The following is a 14119-nucleotide window of genomic DNA, read 5'->3' on the forward strand; positions in this document are numbered from 1 at the left end:
AAAGCCTAGCTGAGAGAAAAGAATTCAAGCAAGCTTACTTAGCTTAATTGGGTAAGCAATCTTGTCTTGTTTTTAGTAATTTTTATGTTTCCGAGATTGTAATAGCTTAATCTAGCTATCTCGGGGATTAATTTGTAAAGTTATCAAAGTACTAGGGTTTTTCCATGGATGAATATGCATGAATTATGAAATTTATGGTAGAAAATGAAAGGTTATTGATAGATAAACAACTTTTGTAAAGCGAGTTTTCATGAAATTGTGATTTAAGGACTAAATTGAAAAGATGTAAAATTCTTGGGAAAATTCTGATTTTTGTGAAATACAACGACTGTTATCGATAAATGTAAAAATCGACTAGGCTTGAAAAAAGGATTAAATTGCATGAATTCCATTTTCCGAGCCTAAGGATGAAATTGTAATTAATCAAAAGTATAGGGGCAAAATTGTAATTTTTCCTAGGATGTGAACTGAATTGAATTGATTATGAATTGTATTAAGTTGAGACAAAATACGGAATTGGATCGAGGAAAAGACAAAGTAACGGATTAGTATATTTTGTATACACAAACATTGTCGTGGTAAGTTCGTGTAACTAAATTGTATATTTATATGCTTGAATTGAATGTTGTGTGTTTAGGCCATTAGCCATGTTTGATGAGCTCATCACTGATTCTTGATATTCACACGAAATACTTGACTAATATGTTTGATGAAGATGTGTGTTTAGGGCATTAGCCAAATTTGCTTGGATGCATTTTTGTATGCTTACCTTAAATGTAAATGAATGGAAAGTTAATTTCCTGTTATACGAACTTATTAAGCATTAAAATCTGACTCTATTTTATAGTACTTCGGAAGCTCGTTGGTTAGAAGCTTGGTGGAGATACTTTACACTATCCATCAGCTTGTTTCGGTATAAAAAGTTAATTAAATCTTAGATTATAATGGCATGTAGGTAAAAGTGGTCAAGAATAGCATGTATGTGTTTGGTTGAATTTAGCCATTGGAATGGCTTGTGATGAATAAGTTTTGTTGTGTAAATATATAAGGTTATATCATGTTTGGTGTGAGATTGATATGGTTGATTTGTTAGTAATCTTATAAGTATTGTTTATATGAAATTTTGGCCAAATAGGTAAGTTTGGAAATATGGATTTATGAAGTGATATATCATGTATAAGACTTGATTTTTGGTTGGATTTGAATGTCTTGGATTAGCTTGTGAATGTGTTAGAGTGATAATGTAGGTGCAAGGCAAGTTTGGGTAAGGAATATGGCTTGGAAATGGTCTTATTTTGTCTACACGGGTAGAGACACGACCGTGTGTCTCAGTTGTGTGTGACACACGGCCCAGCACACGGGCCGTGTGTCCCCTGCATCTTAAAATTTCAAAACAGAATGCTCAGGATTTTTCACACGGCCTAGCACACGGACGTGTGACTTGGCCGTGTGACCCAAGTCAGAGAGTTACACGGTACAAACACGGGATGGGACACGGCCGTGTGCCCTATTTTGAATGCCTACACGGCCTGGGACACGAGTGTGTCACATGGTTGTGTGAGCCACACGGCCTGACCACACGGGCGTGTGTCCTTGCACTTTGAAAAAATTTTTTGAGTACCCGGTTTAGTCCCGACTTGTTTCTAAAGCATGTTTTGGGTCTCAATGACTCATATAAGGGACTTTATGAATACTTTTGATATGAATGTTAAATAATATGAAATGTCTGTATTTGATCTGTATATTTCGGTAAAACTCCGTAACCCTATTCTGGCGACGAATACGGGTTAGGGGTATTACAGAGTTGTTATGAGAGTTTGTTATAAATCAATAATAGAGGGTCTAAAATAGAAGAAAATGAAGTCGGATTATAAATCAACGCTTAGAATGGAGAGTTATGTTTGTTTCGGTTTAAGAATTTAAATTGAATAAAATGTAAAGTTTGTTTAAGATAATAATTGATTGTGAATTCAGTGAATTATTGATGGTGCTATTTGATTGTGTTAATTCATAGCTACTGACAATCTGGTTTCTTCAAAAGCGAAGGAAAAAGCTTAAATCATTGACAAATAGTTCGAAATTCCTTGTAAGAATCACAACAACTCAACTTATTATTTATTTTTCCTTTTAATTTCATTGTTAGGTAAGTTGACAAATAAAAGGAAGTTGCACATGAGTGGCTGACTAGAAATACAATATTGAGATTGATTATTGTGATAGAGAGTTAAATTGTATAAAAATTTGAAACAGTATACTTTATTAAAGTTGCACATTTGGCTTGTATATGAGACAATTCATGCCATGTTTTATATGAAATGACATTTAACGGAAGAGTTGTTGTTGAGATCAACAGAATGGAAACTGAACTTAGAATGAAATTAGAATACGGGTTGTTGTAGTCATTATTGGGCAAAGTTGAGAATAATTAATGAGTTATAGTATCAAGTAAAATAATAGTAACAATAATTGTTTTGACTATAAGTCGATGAGTGCTAGGCGCATTTTCATTCGAACGTCCCAACTGTGGCTTTCACAACTACTACTTCGACTGAGTCGTTAAGTGCAGGGTGCAAATTATTTACGTCGGATGTATCGATATGAAATTACTTCGACTATAGGTCGATGAGCATCAGAAGCACTAACCATTGGACATACCGATGGGTGTTGGGCACGATTATTGCTTTGGATTAACCGATGAGCGTTGGGCGTAATTTGTTTAGTTCAGGGACGTATCGATGAGGCACTGAGTGCCTAATTATAGTTTTAATAGGATCCGTAAATTAGTTTGAATCTGAGCTATGTATTAGCGAACATCAATATTGACCAAGAAGAATGGTTAGATTCAAATTGGTAATGTAATACAATATGACAAATTGAGACGAAATCTAATAAGGTTGCATACATTGTTAGCAAAAAGTGTTAATAAGTTCGTTAAAATAGATTGGCTAGTTATAATATCGCATTTGGTTTGTTTGGGATACATGTGTATATTAATGCATTGGATAAATTTTGATATGAAACATACTTGAGTTGATCTAAGGAAGAAATAAATCAACTGAGTCCAATTATTTACATTTCATGCTATATTGAGTAAGTTATAGTAATACCATTTGAAATTAATACTCACCGAATAGTATTGTTTTCATATGCAGGCTACGTGTATCTTGAGATTTTGTACTCAGAGTCATCAGCATCCAACCGACAAATCCTAGACTTAACAAAGTTCGTATATTTTGTTTTGTTTCAAGTTGGCATGTACTTGGTTTTTAGTAAAGTCATTTGGCTATAAATATGTATTTGTGGCATTAAAAAAAATTATTTTTTGGTTGCTATAATCATAATATTATTAGTTAATTAAATGGTTTTAATGTGATATACCTAGTTTGTGGTATGTTTCGGAATATCGAAGTGCTGGGAATTGATTTGCGAGATGATTTGAATATGAATATATTGTGAAATCTAAATTTTGCAGGGGCTTTTACGTAAAATTAGCAGAAATGTTGTCGAAATTTTCTTAAAATAATTTAAACACTACACTATCATTTCAATAAAATGAAATAGTAAAATAGGTTGTTTTGACATTTGAACGTAGCATTTTATATTCAGATCCACTAACTGAGTCGAATATAAGGTGTTACATTGAGTATTTAAAAGACGAGATTCATGTCTATCAGTTATCCTATATAGAAAATATCAAAAAGAAAGTGGACATAAGATAGTAGAGGTAAATAAAGTCCACTTTCGTTTTGTGAATATGATAAATAAAAAAAACTCATTGGTTTTAAAGTATCATATCTTAGTTCCATGAGAGAATTTATATACATGAGTGGATATAACATTTATTGTAAGTTTGTGAGCAAGATTTAACTATTTTCCAACATGTAGACATTAGAATATAATCAAGTACATATTTAGATATCTTAGATGGACAATTGGTATACGGTTATTTTACTCAAATGATTCACAATCTCAATTAGTTGGCTATGCTAAAGTTAAATTTTATCTAATATGCATAAAGATATATTTATTTAATTGGAGGCAGCCATATCATAACGTTCAACAAAATAAGAATCAACGAGTGTCTCTTCAAATCATGCAAAAAAAATTGCAACATGAGACTACCCAATTTGTATGTTATAATCGAATATTTAAATTCAAGCTATTTTAAGAAACTTTAAATGTATAGCTATTTAATAGTATTTCTTAAACATTGTTATGAAGCTAAAACTTAAATTTTCAATATATTATTTTAAAAAAATTTAAAAATACTTTAAAATATGTTTTATTCTATTAAATCCATAAATAGGAGGTCTTAATTATGAAAAATTGAAGAAACATTAGTTTGTTAGAATTATAATAATTATTTCAAGGAGCAGTAAAATTGATCTGTTTTAACAAGAATCTTAAATGGTTGGGCCTAAACTCAAATTGAAATAAATCTTAAGGCATCAAGCCCAAAACATATCCAACATAAAACCCAAATCACTTAATTGGATCAAACAATTACCCATCTCTTTCCTTTTTTCGGATAATCATTATTTATGGAGAAAAAGGCCAAACATTCATCGCAATCCTACTTGGTATTTTAGAAATGTTAGGTAATTGGGATTTTGTTATCTAATCAGCCTCTTTTTTTGAAAATTATATTTATTTTCTCAATTCCTGACAAGTTTTATTGATTCCCACCAAAATCAATAACCTATTCATTCATTCCTTTGTTTCTTCAAGAAAGAGTTACTATTATTTCATCCAAACTCCAAACAAGAAAAACTAATTCCCAGAGTGCCACGTTCTACCAATTATTTTTAAACACAATAAATGGGATTTTTTGGTTAGAGCAATTGTTTGAGTTGGTGGGAAAGTCTTTGTTAACATTATTTTTATCTTTTCTTATTTTCTTGGGTTTGAACATTGTGATTCTTCCTTTAATCTTTTTTTTTTTCATTCTTAATTAAAGAAAAAAACTTGCTTGTTGCCCAAGCCGTAGGTTTTCAGTCTTTCAAAAACAACTTGCAACATCAAATATATAAATAAATAATTATTATTTAATATTGTTAAAACTGTTTATTTTTGAAACTTTTGAAAAAAAAGCCCTTTAAGAAACAATTAACTAAAATGAGTCAAAATTCAAAGCAACAATTAATGCGTTTGATAAATTATTGAAAGTTTGATAAATCAAAGATTTTACAAGAATTTGATTGTTCTGTTTTATTTTAAATTTTACTTTAAAATTTTAATATTAAAATATAATTGAAATATTTGAAAAATAGAGGTACAACTTAAACTGATTAAAGAGATGGCAAAAGAAAGAGTAGATTACACCAAAGATATTCAGATTTATTATTTAATTGATGAAGGTATTAAACCAAAATAAAATCTGAAGTAAAGTCAAAAAGAAGACAACCAAAATAGGGTGGTTTAAGAACTAAGAATGTAAAAGCTACATTTGTAAAATAATAACAAACCAGCAAGTCATCGGTGTTCCAGTTCCCTCCCTCCTATTTTGCTTATGCTGCCTGCCTACCTGCCATTCTTTTTTATATTTTTTGTTTTTATTTATAGGTTTGAAACTGGATTCACTTTTTTTAAGGGAAAATGATTGATGATACAAAATATGATTGTTTTAAGCTTAAACTTGTCATATATTTTGAGTAAAGCTTTTATATTAGTGGAATAGGGAGAGAAAATGTTTGAATGGATTTTAGTTGTTGATCTTAAGAAAATGAAAATCCACGCCTGGTGACGTCTAATAGGTGCTGCGCTTTAAAGGCCAGATGGATGGCTTTTACTTTTTAGTTTTCTTGTTTCATTTTGAGACTGTTGAAAGCCCAGAGTGGAAAGTAGGTCATGTTTGTCAAAAGTTTAGCTTAGCTGCCGCCAATGCACCCCCCCCGTCTGCCCCTTACCAAAAACATTCTATATTTTAAACACGATTCTAGAATGATCGGATCCAATAATTACCTCTTAACACATCTACAATAACCTGCATCTATGAAAGTAGTAATGATTTTTAAAGATTTAATAATATTTGGCCCATCCGGGATTTTTAAAAAAAAATAAAAAAACCAAGCTACAAATTTGTTCTACCTATCATTATACTTATTTATTTTAAATATAATACAAGGATACGTAGAGGTTGAGTGTAGCATAATTTAGTAAATACACTTAGTTAAATTGAAGCTTAATTAGAAGATTTACTAAATTCCCGTATGATTGGATTTTTTTAAAAATTGAAAACAAAAGAAAAACATCGATATCATGATGAAGGACTAATGTATCGTAAGGGAAAGAAGTACGTGACAAATCAATTTCGTCAAACACGTCAAAATGCATGCAAATCAAATGTAAGTTATAATTTTTCTTTATTTTCAGAGTTAAATTATTTTGGACGAAACGAGAATTTGGAGGAGGCATTGAAATCGTCGGTTTACCTGCAGGTATGAAAACTACGTAAGCTCCTAAATGCACCTTGGACCCTTTGGATTCCATTCATCTAAACTGACATGCTTGATTCAATTTATTTCAAATTAAAACTTGAATAGGTAGAGTTGTAGCTCGCATCATTGAACAAGTTTTATTAAGTCATTACGTGGTTGTAATTACGAGAAATCTACGAGTGTGATGGAATGGAAGTTAGAGCTCCCTTTAGTTATTCTTAATTTAATCACTAATGTTGTCCATATTTTATATTTTAGTCACTTCTCCATTAATTTATTAATAGCCAGAGTGAAACTAAAATTCTTTTTAGGGGGTTGGGATTGAATTATAATTTTTTTAAGAAGTCAATGTATAACTTTACATATATTAATTTATAATTTTATCATTTTTGAAAGGATTAAACCATTTTTTTCACATTTTTGGAGGGTCAAGGTTTTAGCCTGTGTTTTTGCATCGTCTATGGTTGACCGAATAATGGTGTATCCTTTTTTATTGGAATAATAAAAAAAATTTAAGTCTTTAATGTTTATAGATTCTATAAACTTGTTCTTAGTTAAAAAATTCAATAAATTTAATCGTCAAATATTGATAATATTAATGATTAAATTAAAAAAGTTAGGGTTAAATTATTAAACTAAACATATTTTAATAATTAAGTGAGTATTAATATAATTTACCCTTCAACATTTTTGTCATGATTGTTGATTTTTTAATATTGTTGGAAGTAGGGATGAATGGTTAACCGATTTAATTTTAAAAATAAAATAATTTATTTAATTTTAAATAAATCCAAATTAAGTTTTAGTACGGGTCTAGATAGGTAGTGCGATGCATTTATCTTATTTTTTACCTCACGCTATAATATCTAATCTTAATGTCATTATTATTTTTACATTAGTAAGTAAACGTGTTGTCAATACAAATTCACACTTACATCTTTCATACTATGGGATTGTAAAAAAAACTGTTTTTTACCCAAAAAGAAAGAAAAGTTAAAATGGTGGGATAGAAGAGGTGGTGAAAAAAAAATACTGAATGGAGAGAAAGATTAGGGGTAAAAAGAGAGAAAATTTTGAAAAAAGGATAATGATGTGGGGTTGGGGTTTTCAAAATTTCAAGGGACAAAAACTCTTCTTATTCTTTCAGTAAAAGTTGAAATCTTCCCAATCTTTGATCAGTGGTTGGCTGTTGGGTCATTTCAGCTTCACCTTTTATTCTTTAATTTTTTTGTTTCTGTTATTCCATTTTTCTACCAAAAAACAAAAACCCTTGCCTTATCTTTTTTTACTATTATTCTTGGCTCACAAAACCAAAGTTTAGGGGGTTAACCAACAGGCTATCATTGTTTATAAGCACTTCTCAACAGGAGAACAAAAGAAGAGAGAGAGAAACACAAGCTATCATTTCAAAAGCAAAAGCTAAAGCAAGAAGATAATAAAGAGAGGAATTCAAGGTTGCAGGAGGGTTTCTCTTTTTCTTTTTCTTTTTCTTTTTTTTTATAAAAAATATCTGTGTGAAGAAACTGGAGTTAGGGAAGATGATGCAGACTGAGCAGCAGCCTCAGCACCAAAATCAGTTAACGGTTCAAAACTCTGGGAGTCTCAGCTTTAGCAGTCATTTGTCTAAGGAAGATGAGGAGATCTCAAAGTCTGCGCTTTCTACTTTCAGAGCCAAAGAAGAGGAGATTGAAAGGAAGAAGATGGAGGTTAGAGAAAAAGTTCAGCTTCAGTTAGGCCGTGTTGAAGAGGAAACGAAACGTTTGGCCTCGATTCGTGAGGTTTGTTCTATCAAAATTTTCCTTTTTTTTCCCAAAGCAAAACGTTTTCCTTGATTTTGACTTGGAAAGGTTGAATTTTTAATGTTTTACAAGTATGCTTTTTTGTTTTTTTTTTTGGTCAATTTCTCCAAAATACAGAGTTTAGAGGCTCACATAGTGGGCAAAATTCTTGCTCTGAGGTGGATTTTTGAAATTCTGAAAAAGGGTGTTTCAGGTTTAACCTTTTGATGTATTTTCCTTGTGGAAAAGGAGGTTGCTCCTCCATGAGTTGTTTAGTAAAAAGAAAAAAAAGATGTACTTATAATGTATTTCTTTAGGAAATTAGCAGCCTGTTATCTGTCAGATTTGCAGTTAAAGGTCTTAATATATATATAAAAAATGAAATTGTCAGTTAATTTTGGGTCTTCCCATTTTTTTTTCATAAACAACTATCAGAGTTAATAGATCAAGGGTGCCTTATAAAGAGGTTGCTATCTTGAAACATACAAGATTAGCATCAGAGCTGGTCTTAATTCCATATAGTAATAATAATAGTAGTACTGCTTTGTCTCATTGTAAATATTTCAGGAGCTTGAAGCACTGGCAGATCCTATGAGGAAGGAAGTTGCTGTGGTCCGAAAGAAGATTGATGCAGTTAACAAAGAATTGAAGCCACTAGGCCACACCTGCCAGAAAAAGGTAAAATTTCGCCATACTTTGAGGCCATTTGAACCTTTTTCCGTTAATTGTGATTGTATTCATATTATCAAACCTTTGAGAGCTATGGTGGTATTGAAATATGTTACAGGAAAGGGAATACAAGGAAGCCCTCGAGGCGTTTAATGAGAAGAACAAGGAAAAAGTACAGCTAATCACAAAATTAATGGAGGTTAGTATCTATATTGTAATGTAAAAAACAAAATTAAAGATGGCAAAAATGAAATAAATGAATGGAGGTTAGTGATGAAATGATCTCACCTTGTTGTTATATGTTTTAACTGATTGAACAGCTGGTGAGCGAAAGTGAGAGGTTGAGGATGAAGAAGCTGGAAGAGCTGAGTAAGAACGTAGATTCCTTGCACTAATAATATAAAGCCCTTAAGTTGTGTTTTAACTCATTAGGCTTGTGTGATGTATTTAAGGTTACTTCCATATTTATAAATGGATTGTGTTTACTGTTTTTTCGGGTTTGGTGTACTGTATGGTGTATTTTCGTTTGTAATTTCATTAGCATTTGATGAACCTTAGCTGATTTAGAAAGGGAAATGCCCCTATAAACAGGTTTGTAACTAAACTCTTGGTGACTGCATTTGCTTCTCTGATTTTTCATGCTCAATCTTTTGTACTCTATAAATTTTTTAAAAGTTTTATATGTAATTGGAAGTTGGTTTTAAAAGAAAGAATCGTGGTTGATGGAAAGGGCATTTGTGATTATGATGATTTTCAATGTTATTCTCACTTGAAGTTTCTTGTAAATGTGGTAGATGGTGCGGTAGGAGGGTCAATGTACGTAGTGTTATTTACTCCATTTAGATTCTTCAAGCCCAAGGGTCATCATCGTATCCCTTTTTCTTTTTAAATACAAATAAGAAAGAGTTGAAGAACGTTGAAGAACTGAAACCCATAACTATTATATCTGATAAATCTCTCAAAAGGTTTATGGACAAGTAATAAAATTTGATTTCTGCAACAAACGACGCATCAATGTGGGTTCGGAAGTTGGTCTTCATCAATTTCTTATGGCAGTGATGTTGTCATATAACAGTTTATGTAAGTTAGTTCGTGGTTGTATCCATGTCATTTTCTTTCATAAATTGTGCAATTAAATTTCAAAAGAAGTATTTTATCTTGCAATGGATAGGGTATGGTCCCCAGATGAAATCTGTTTTCAACCTGGAATCATGATTTTTCACCTGATATTGGAAAATTACCGATCAAAGATTGCAATTATCATGAAAACACTGCCATCTAGTTTGATGTAATAGTTGGCAGAGAATATATCACTCGCACAAAAAAGAAGTGTCCTTTTTAGTTTGCCGACACTGGAAGCAAAGTTACCTGTTTTTTTTTTTTTTTTTAACTCCAACTTTTATGTGTGCATATGCTGTGTTTTAATCAGAGCAATGATTCAACATTCTCAAACAAGCTGGTGCTTGTTGGTGGTGGTAAAGGCAAAAAGATGGGAGAGGTAGAGGTAGATTCTTCACTAGTTTCCTAGTTATTGCAATTGTCTCGCTGGAAATTTGAGAAAGGAAGGCACCTCTTGCTTTGGCGTGTCTTGGTTAACAAAACAAGTCGGAATTATTAATGCAAAAATAGAGTTGGGGGGATTAAATGAGGGGCACGAGACCCAACTTTTTATTCAATCTTGTGAAGCAGGAGCGGTGGGTTTATTAATGATCAATTGTGTTTCATACATGATTTTGTTTTTTTTTTTTTGAGTTCCAACGTTTAAGGGTTAATTGGGGGGGCGCTAAGGGAAGGGGAAACATAGCCTACCCAAATTGACAACTTGTTGAGCAGAAAAACCAAGTATTGCACTTATTAGTGTTGCGAAAAAGAAAAGACATTGATAATGGGTTTGTCTATTCCAATATGCTGATTCTTTGTATGAGTCAAATTTGATGTTCTGAATTGAAGTATCTCAAAATAGTAGGGCATTTCAAGCGTTGACAACCCCACCCAACTTACAAGTTTCACCCTTCCTTCTACAATCCCATATCTCAAATTAAACATCTTTCTATATATTCACACAACCAAAATAAATCTACAACTTAAAACTTGAACTCATACCCTTTTTTTATATAATTAAACCAAAGCCTTATTTGCATTTGAAATAAATAACGCTTTCAGTAGGCCCATTTTGTTGTGTTGGAAATGGCATATTTAGATGTTTTAATGGTGTTGGGCTGACGTTTCACGCCCATTGCATTGTTAGGGTTTTTCTACTGCATCCTCGCTCATTGTTAGGATTGGTTTCCATCATAACATTCTTCAGGTTCAACTTAATTCTACTTTCGACTACAATAATTTATCACTCTACTTGTAGTTCAGTAAACCACACAAAACATTGTTTAAAAACAAAGAAGAAGATACTTTGAGCAAAGGAAAATACATATATGTATATTATATGAATAACAGGGTAACAAATAGTGAGGACTCTGATTGTTTGATTCCAGCCATTTTATAGATGTAGAGATTACAATCCCAACTCTAAATTGTTAATTAAGGAGTGAGGAGCAGTACAGTTGTCATCCATTAGTGGATAACTATATTATCCAAATCCACCAATAATTGGTTTATTGTCTCCTTTAAAATTCCTTCTACGCCATATGCATCAACCACACTTTCATGTTTATGAGTTTCTCTCTTTTCAGTTGCATAATAGGTCGAAATTTAAACTCATTTGGGTCCGGAGTTAGCCTAGATATGGTCATGGATTGAATTATTTTTTTCATCTTAAAATGCCCCTTCATTGTTTAGGAGGGTGCGTGGAGTAATTCCAAAAATGAAATTGGATGGCAGTTGAGTTTCTACTCCAACATTCATAAACTCACCCATTTTAAAATTACTACTCGTTTATATTTTAGTATGATGACTTATTTGACTTACGTTATTTGTCAAATCATCCTTATTAGAATTGTGTGACTTGAATCTCATCACTTGGATCTGCGGGGGCGAAAGGTCGAGGGCCGAACCCCTGCGGTACAAACCATGTCGCACAAGTAGAATCCATATAGAACAACACTTCTATTTGACATCAATTAGAATGATATTTTTCAACCTTTAAATAGATGTAATCGAAACTCCTGTTGTATTATTCATTTTTTAACATTAGTGAATCTCTTCTCCGCTACCCGTGGTTTTTTTCCCGAAAGGATTTCCACGTAAATTCTGCGTGTTCTTTTTTTTTTCTTCTTATTTTGCGATCATTTTATTGCCATTGTCGACGTCTATAATAACAATCCCAAAATAGATGAAAAAGTTAACATTTGTTAACTCTACTAATATGGCACACACGTGGATTGCCACATGGATGTGATGTAAGCAATTAATTTTTTTTTTTAAAATTCAAAAAAAATATTTTAAAACTTAAAAAAGTATTACAAAAATATATAAATCATAAAAATATTTTTAACATTTTTTAATTTTAAACAAATAATTAATTGATAATGTGGAATACATATGGCAATCTAGATGACATGTCAGCAAAATGAACAAGCGTTAACTATTCCATCCATTTTGGGATATTTGACAAACAATTAAAAATCAATGGCTAAAAGAGGCTAAAATAATTGTTTTATAAAGTTAGAGGGCCAAAAAAGTCATTGTCCCTTACATTTTTACTATTTTTGTACAATATTAAAGAAATTCGCATTACAGGGTTTAAAAGATAGACATTTTGATATTTTACAAAATTGATGTAATAAAATAATAAGATATTGCTTATTGATTAAATTCAATAGTTTTAAGTTATAATGAAAGTGTATTATGAGTTTGAATAAACGTAAAAAGAACTCTATCTCCAAAACTTATGTAAACATCTTTAACATTAAACTTCCAAATTTGAGAATTAAGATTATAATTTGATTTAATTTTAATATGAGCACCAATAAATAATAATAGACACAAATGTATTAAAATTACAAAATTTTATTTTATTATCGAATAAAAATATATTTTAATGTATTCATGTTAAAATATTGTTTTCAATTTTAAATTTTAGTATTAAAATTATTTTAAAATTTTACATTTTAAAAAAATTTAAAACCAAATAACATTGTTATCAATTAAAAAGCAAAATCGAGTTCTATCAAATATGATCAAATTAAATAATTTAAAAGTATTAAAAATAGCAATGGAATAAAAATGAAGATAAATTAAGAATTCACCTTCTAAAAGTTCAAATAAAATTTAATTTAAAAATAAATACTCATAATATTACAAATATATTTAAATTTTCTATCTTAATCTTCTACTTCAAACTAACATTTTGGTCATCATTTTCCATCTTGATTTTTTTTTCAATCTACCTTTATCATATTGGTTCATAACACCATCCTTTTTAATATGTATTTTACCAGCTAAAAGTTTTTCCTTTACATGTACCCACCACATGATGGTTGGATTAATTGTAAAAAAAATATTGAAATGTGTGAAACAAGAAAATCTATCTACCCATTTCCATATCTAGATTTGATTTATGTTCTGCAATTATTCATTTGGAGAAGCTGATGACCAAATGAAAAGAACCCTTTCAAGACAAAGAGCGATGGAGAATATTTGAGAATGGAAATGTCAAATTTCCCTTTAAATACGAAGATTTGGATTTGGATGACATGTTGGGATGGAATAATACGACATGCATATGAGTTAGTGTATTGATTTTTTTAGAATTTCAAGGTATATGTAGCGAGAGAAAATGTGATCCAAAACCAAACACTGTTATAATACTGATGTCTATTCAGTTAAATCGTTAGTAATGTAAAATTAAAGGGTCAGTATTTACACACTCACGGTAGAGGCATACTCACACCATACATTACGTTCAAAGAGAGTTGTCCAAATACAGACCTACCACTGCTCCCTTTGAGGTTCTAACCTAGGTGGGTTCTATGAGTGAACAACCCTTTTGCCACCAAGCCAATCACAAGAGTGCTATATTATTTTTAAGATGATCTAGCATTAGTTAATTTCTAACACTAAATTGTTGGGGTACTGACTTTTGTTGCTTAATGCAGTTTTTGCATTTATAAGGATTAAAATATCGTAAAATTTAATTTTTATGGATTATAAAACGGGGATAAAGGATACCCTTAATTTCATAAAAAATTTATATAAATTTTGGATGATAATAAGTGATAATATTTTCTGAATAGTAAGATTGACAAATATATGGTTTCAAAAGAATGAGACTTGTAATAA

At 30.9% G+C, this 14119-nt stretch overlaps 1 protein-coding gene across 2 annotated transcripts; it reads left to right on the forward strand.

Moving 5' to 3' along the window:
- The first annotated feature begins 7709 nt into the window (after positions 1 to 7709).
- Positions 7710 to 9530, forward strand: LOC105799699 (uncharacterized). Of its 2 annotated transcripts, none has more exons than XM_052621468.1 (4): positions 7710 to 8215; positions 8783 to 8893; positions 9003 to 9082; positions 9195 to 9530. In XM_052621468.1, exons 1-4 carry the CDS (start codon positions 7976 to 7978, stop codon positions 9277 to 9279), a joined length of 516 nt encoding a protein of 171 aa, XP_052477428.1. In that variant the 5' UTR covers positions 7710 to 7975; the 3' UTR covers positions 9280 to 9530. The 2 variants fall into 2 exon arrangements, with proteins under 2 accessions (XP_052477428.1, XP_012485830.1); XM_012630376.2 differs by having other exon boundaries at positions 7720 to 8215; positions 9003 to 9083; positions 9205 to 9530.
- Positions 9531 to 14119: the final 4589 nt, after the last annotated feature.

The sequence above is a fragment of the Gossypium raimondii genome, chromosome 9, assembly GCF_025698545.1.
Source record: "Gossypium raimondii isolate GPD5lz chromosome 9, ASM2569854v1, whole genome shotgun sequence".
Taxonomy (NCBI): domain Eukaryota; kingdom Viridiplantae; phylum Streptophyta; class Magnoliopsida; order Malvales; family Malvaceae; genus Gossypium; species Gossypium raimondii.

Excerpts from the sequence above, each read along its gene's own strand:
- LOC105799699 (XM_052621468.1), top strand. The coding sequence starts at position 7,976 with ATGATGCAGACTGAGCAGCAGCCTCAGCACCAAAATCAGTTAACGGTT. Across the intron at positions 8,894-9,002 it reads GCCACACCTGCCAGAAAAAG|GAAAGGGAATACAAGGAAGC; the intron begins GTAAAATTTCGC and ends AATATGTTACAG. Across the intron at positions 9,083-9,194 it reads CTAATCACAAAATTAATGGA|GATTGAACAGCTGGTGAGCG; the intron begins GGTTAGTATCTA and ends TATGTTTTAACT.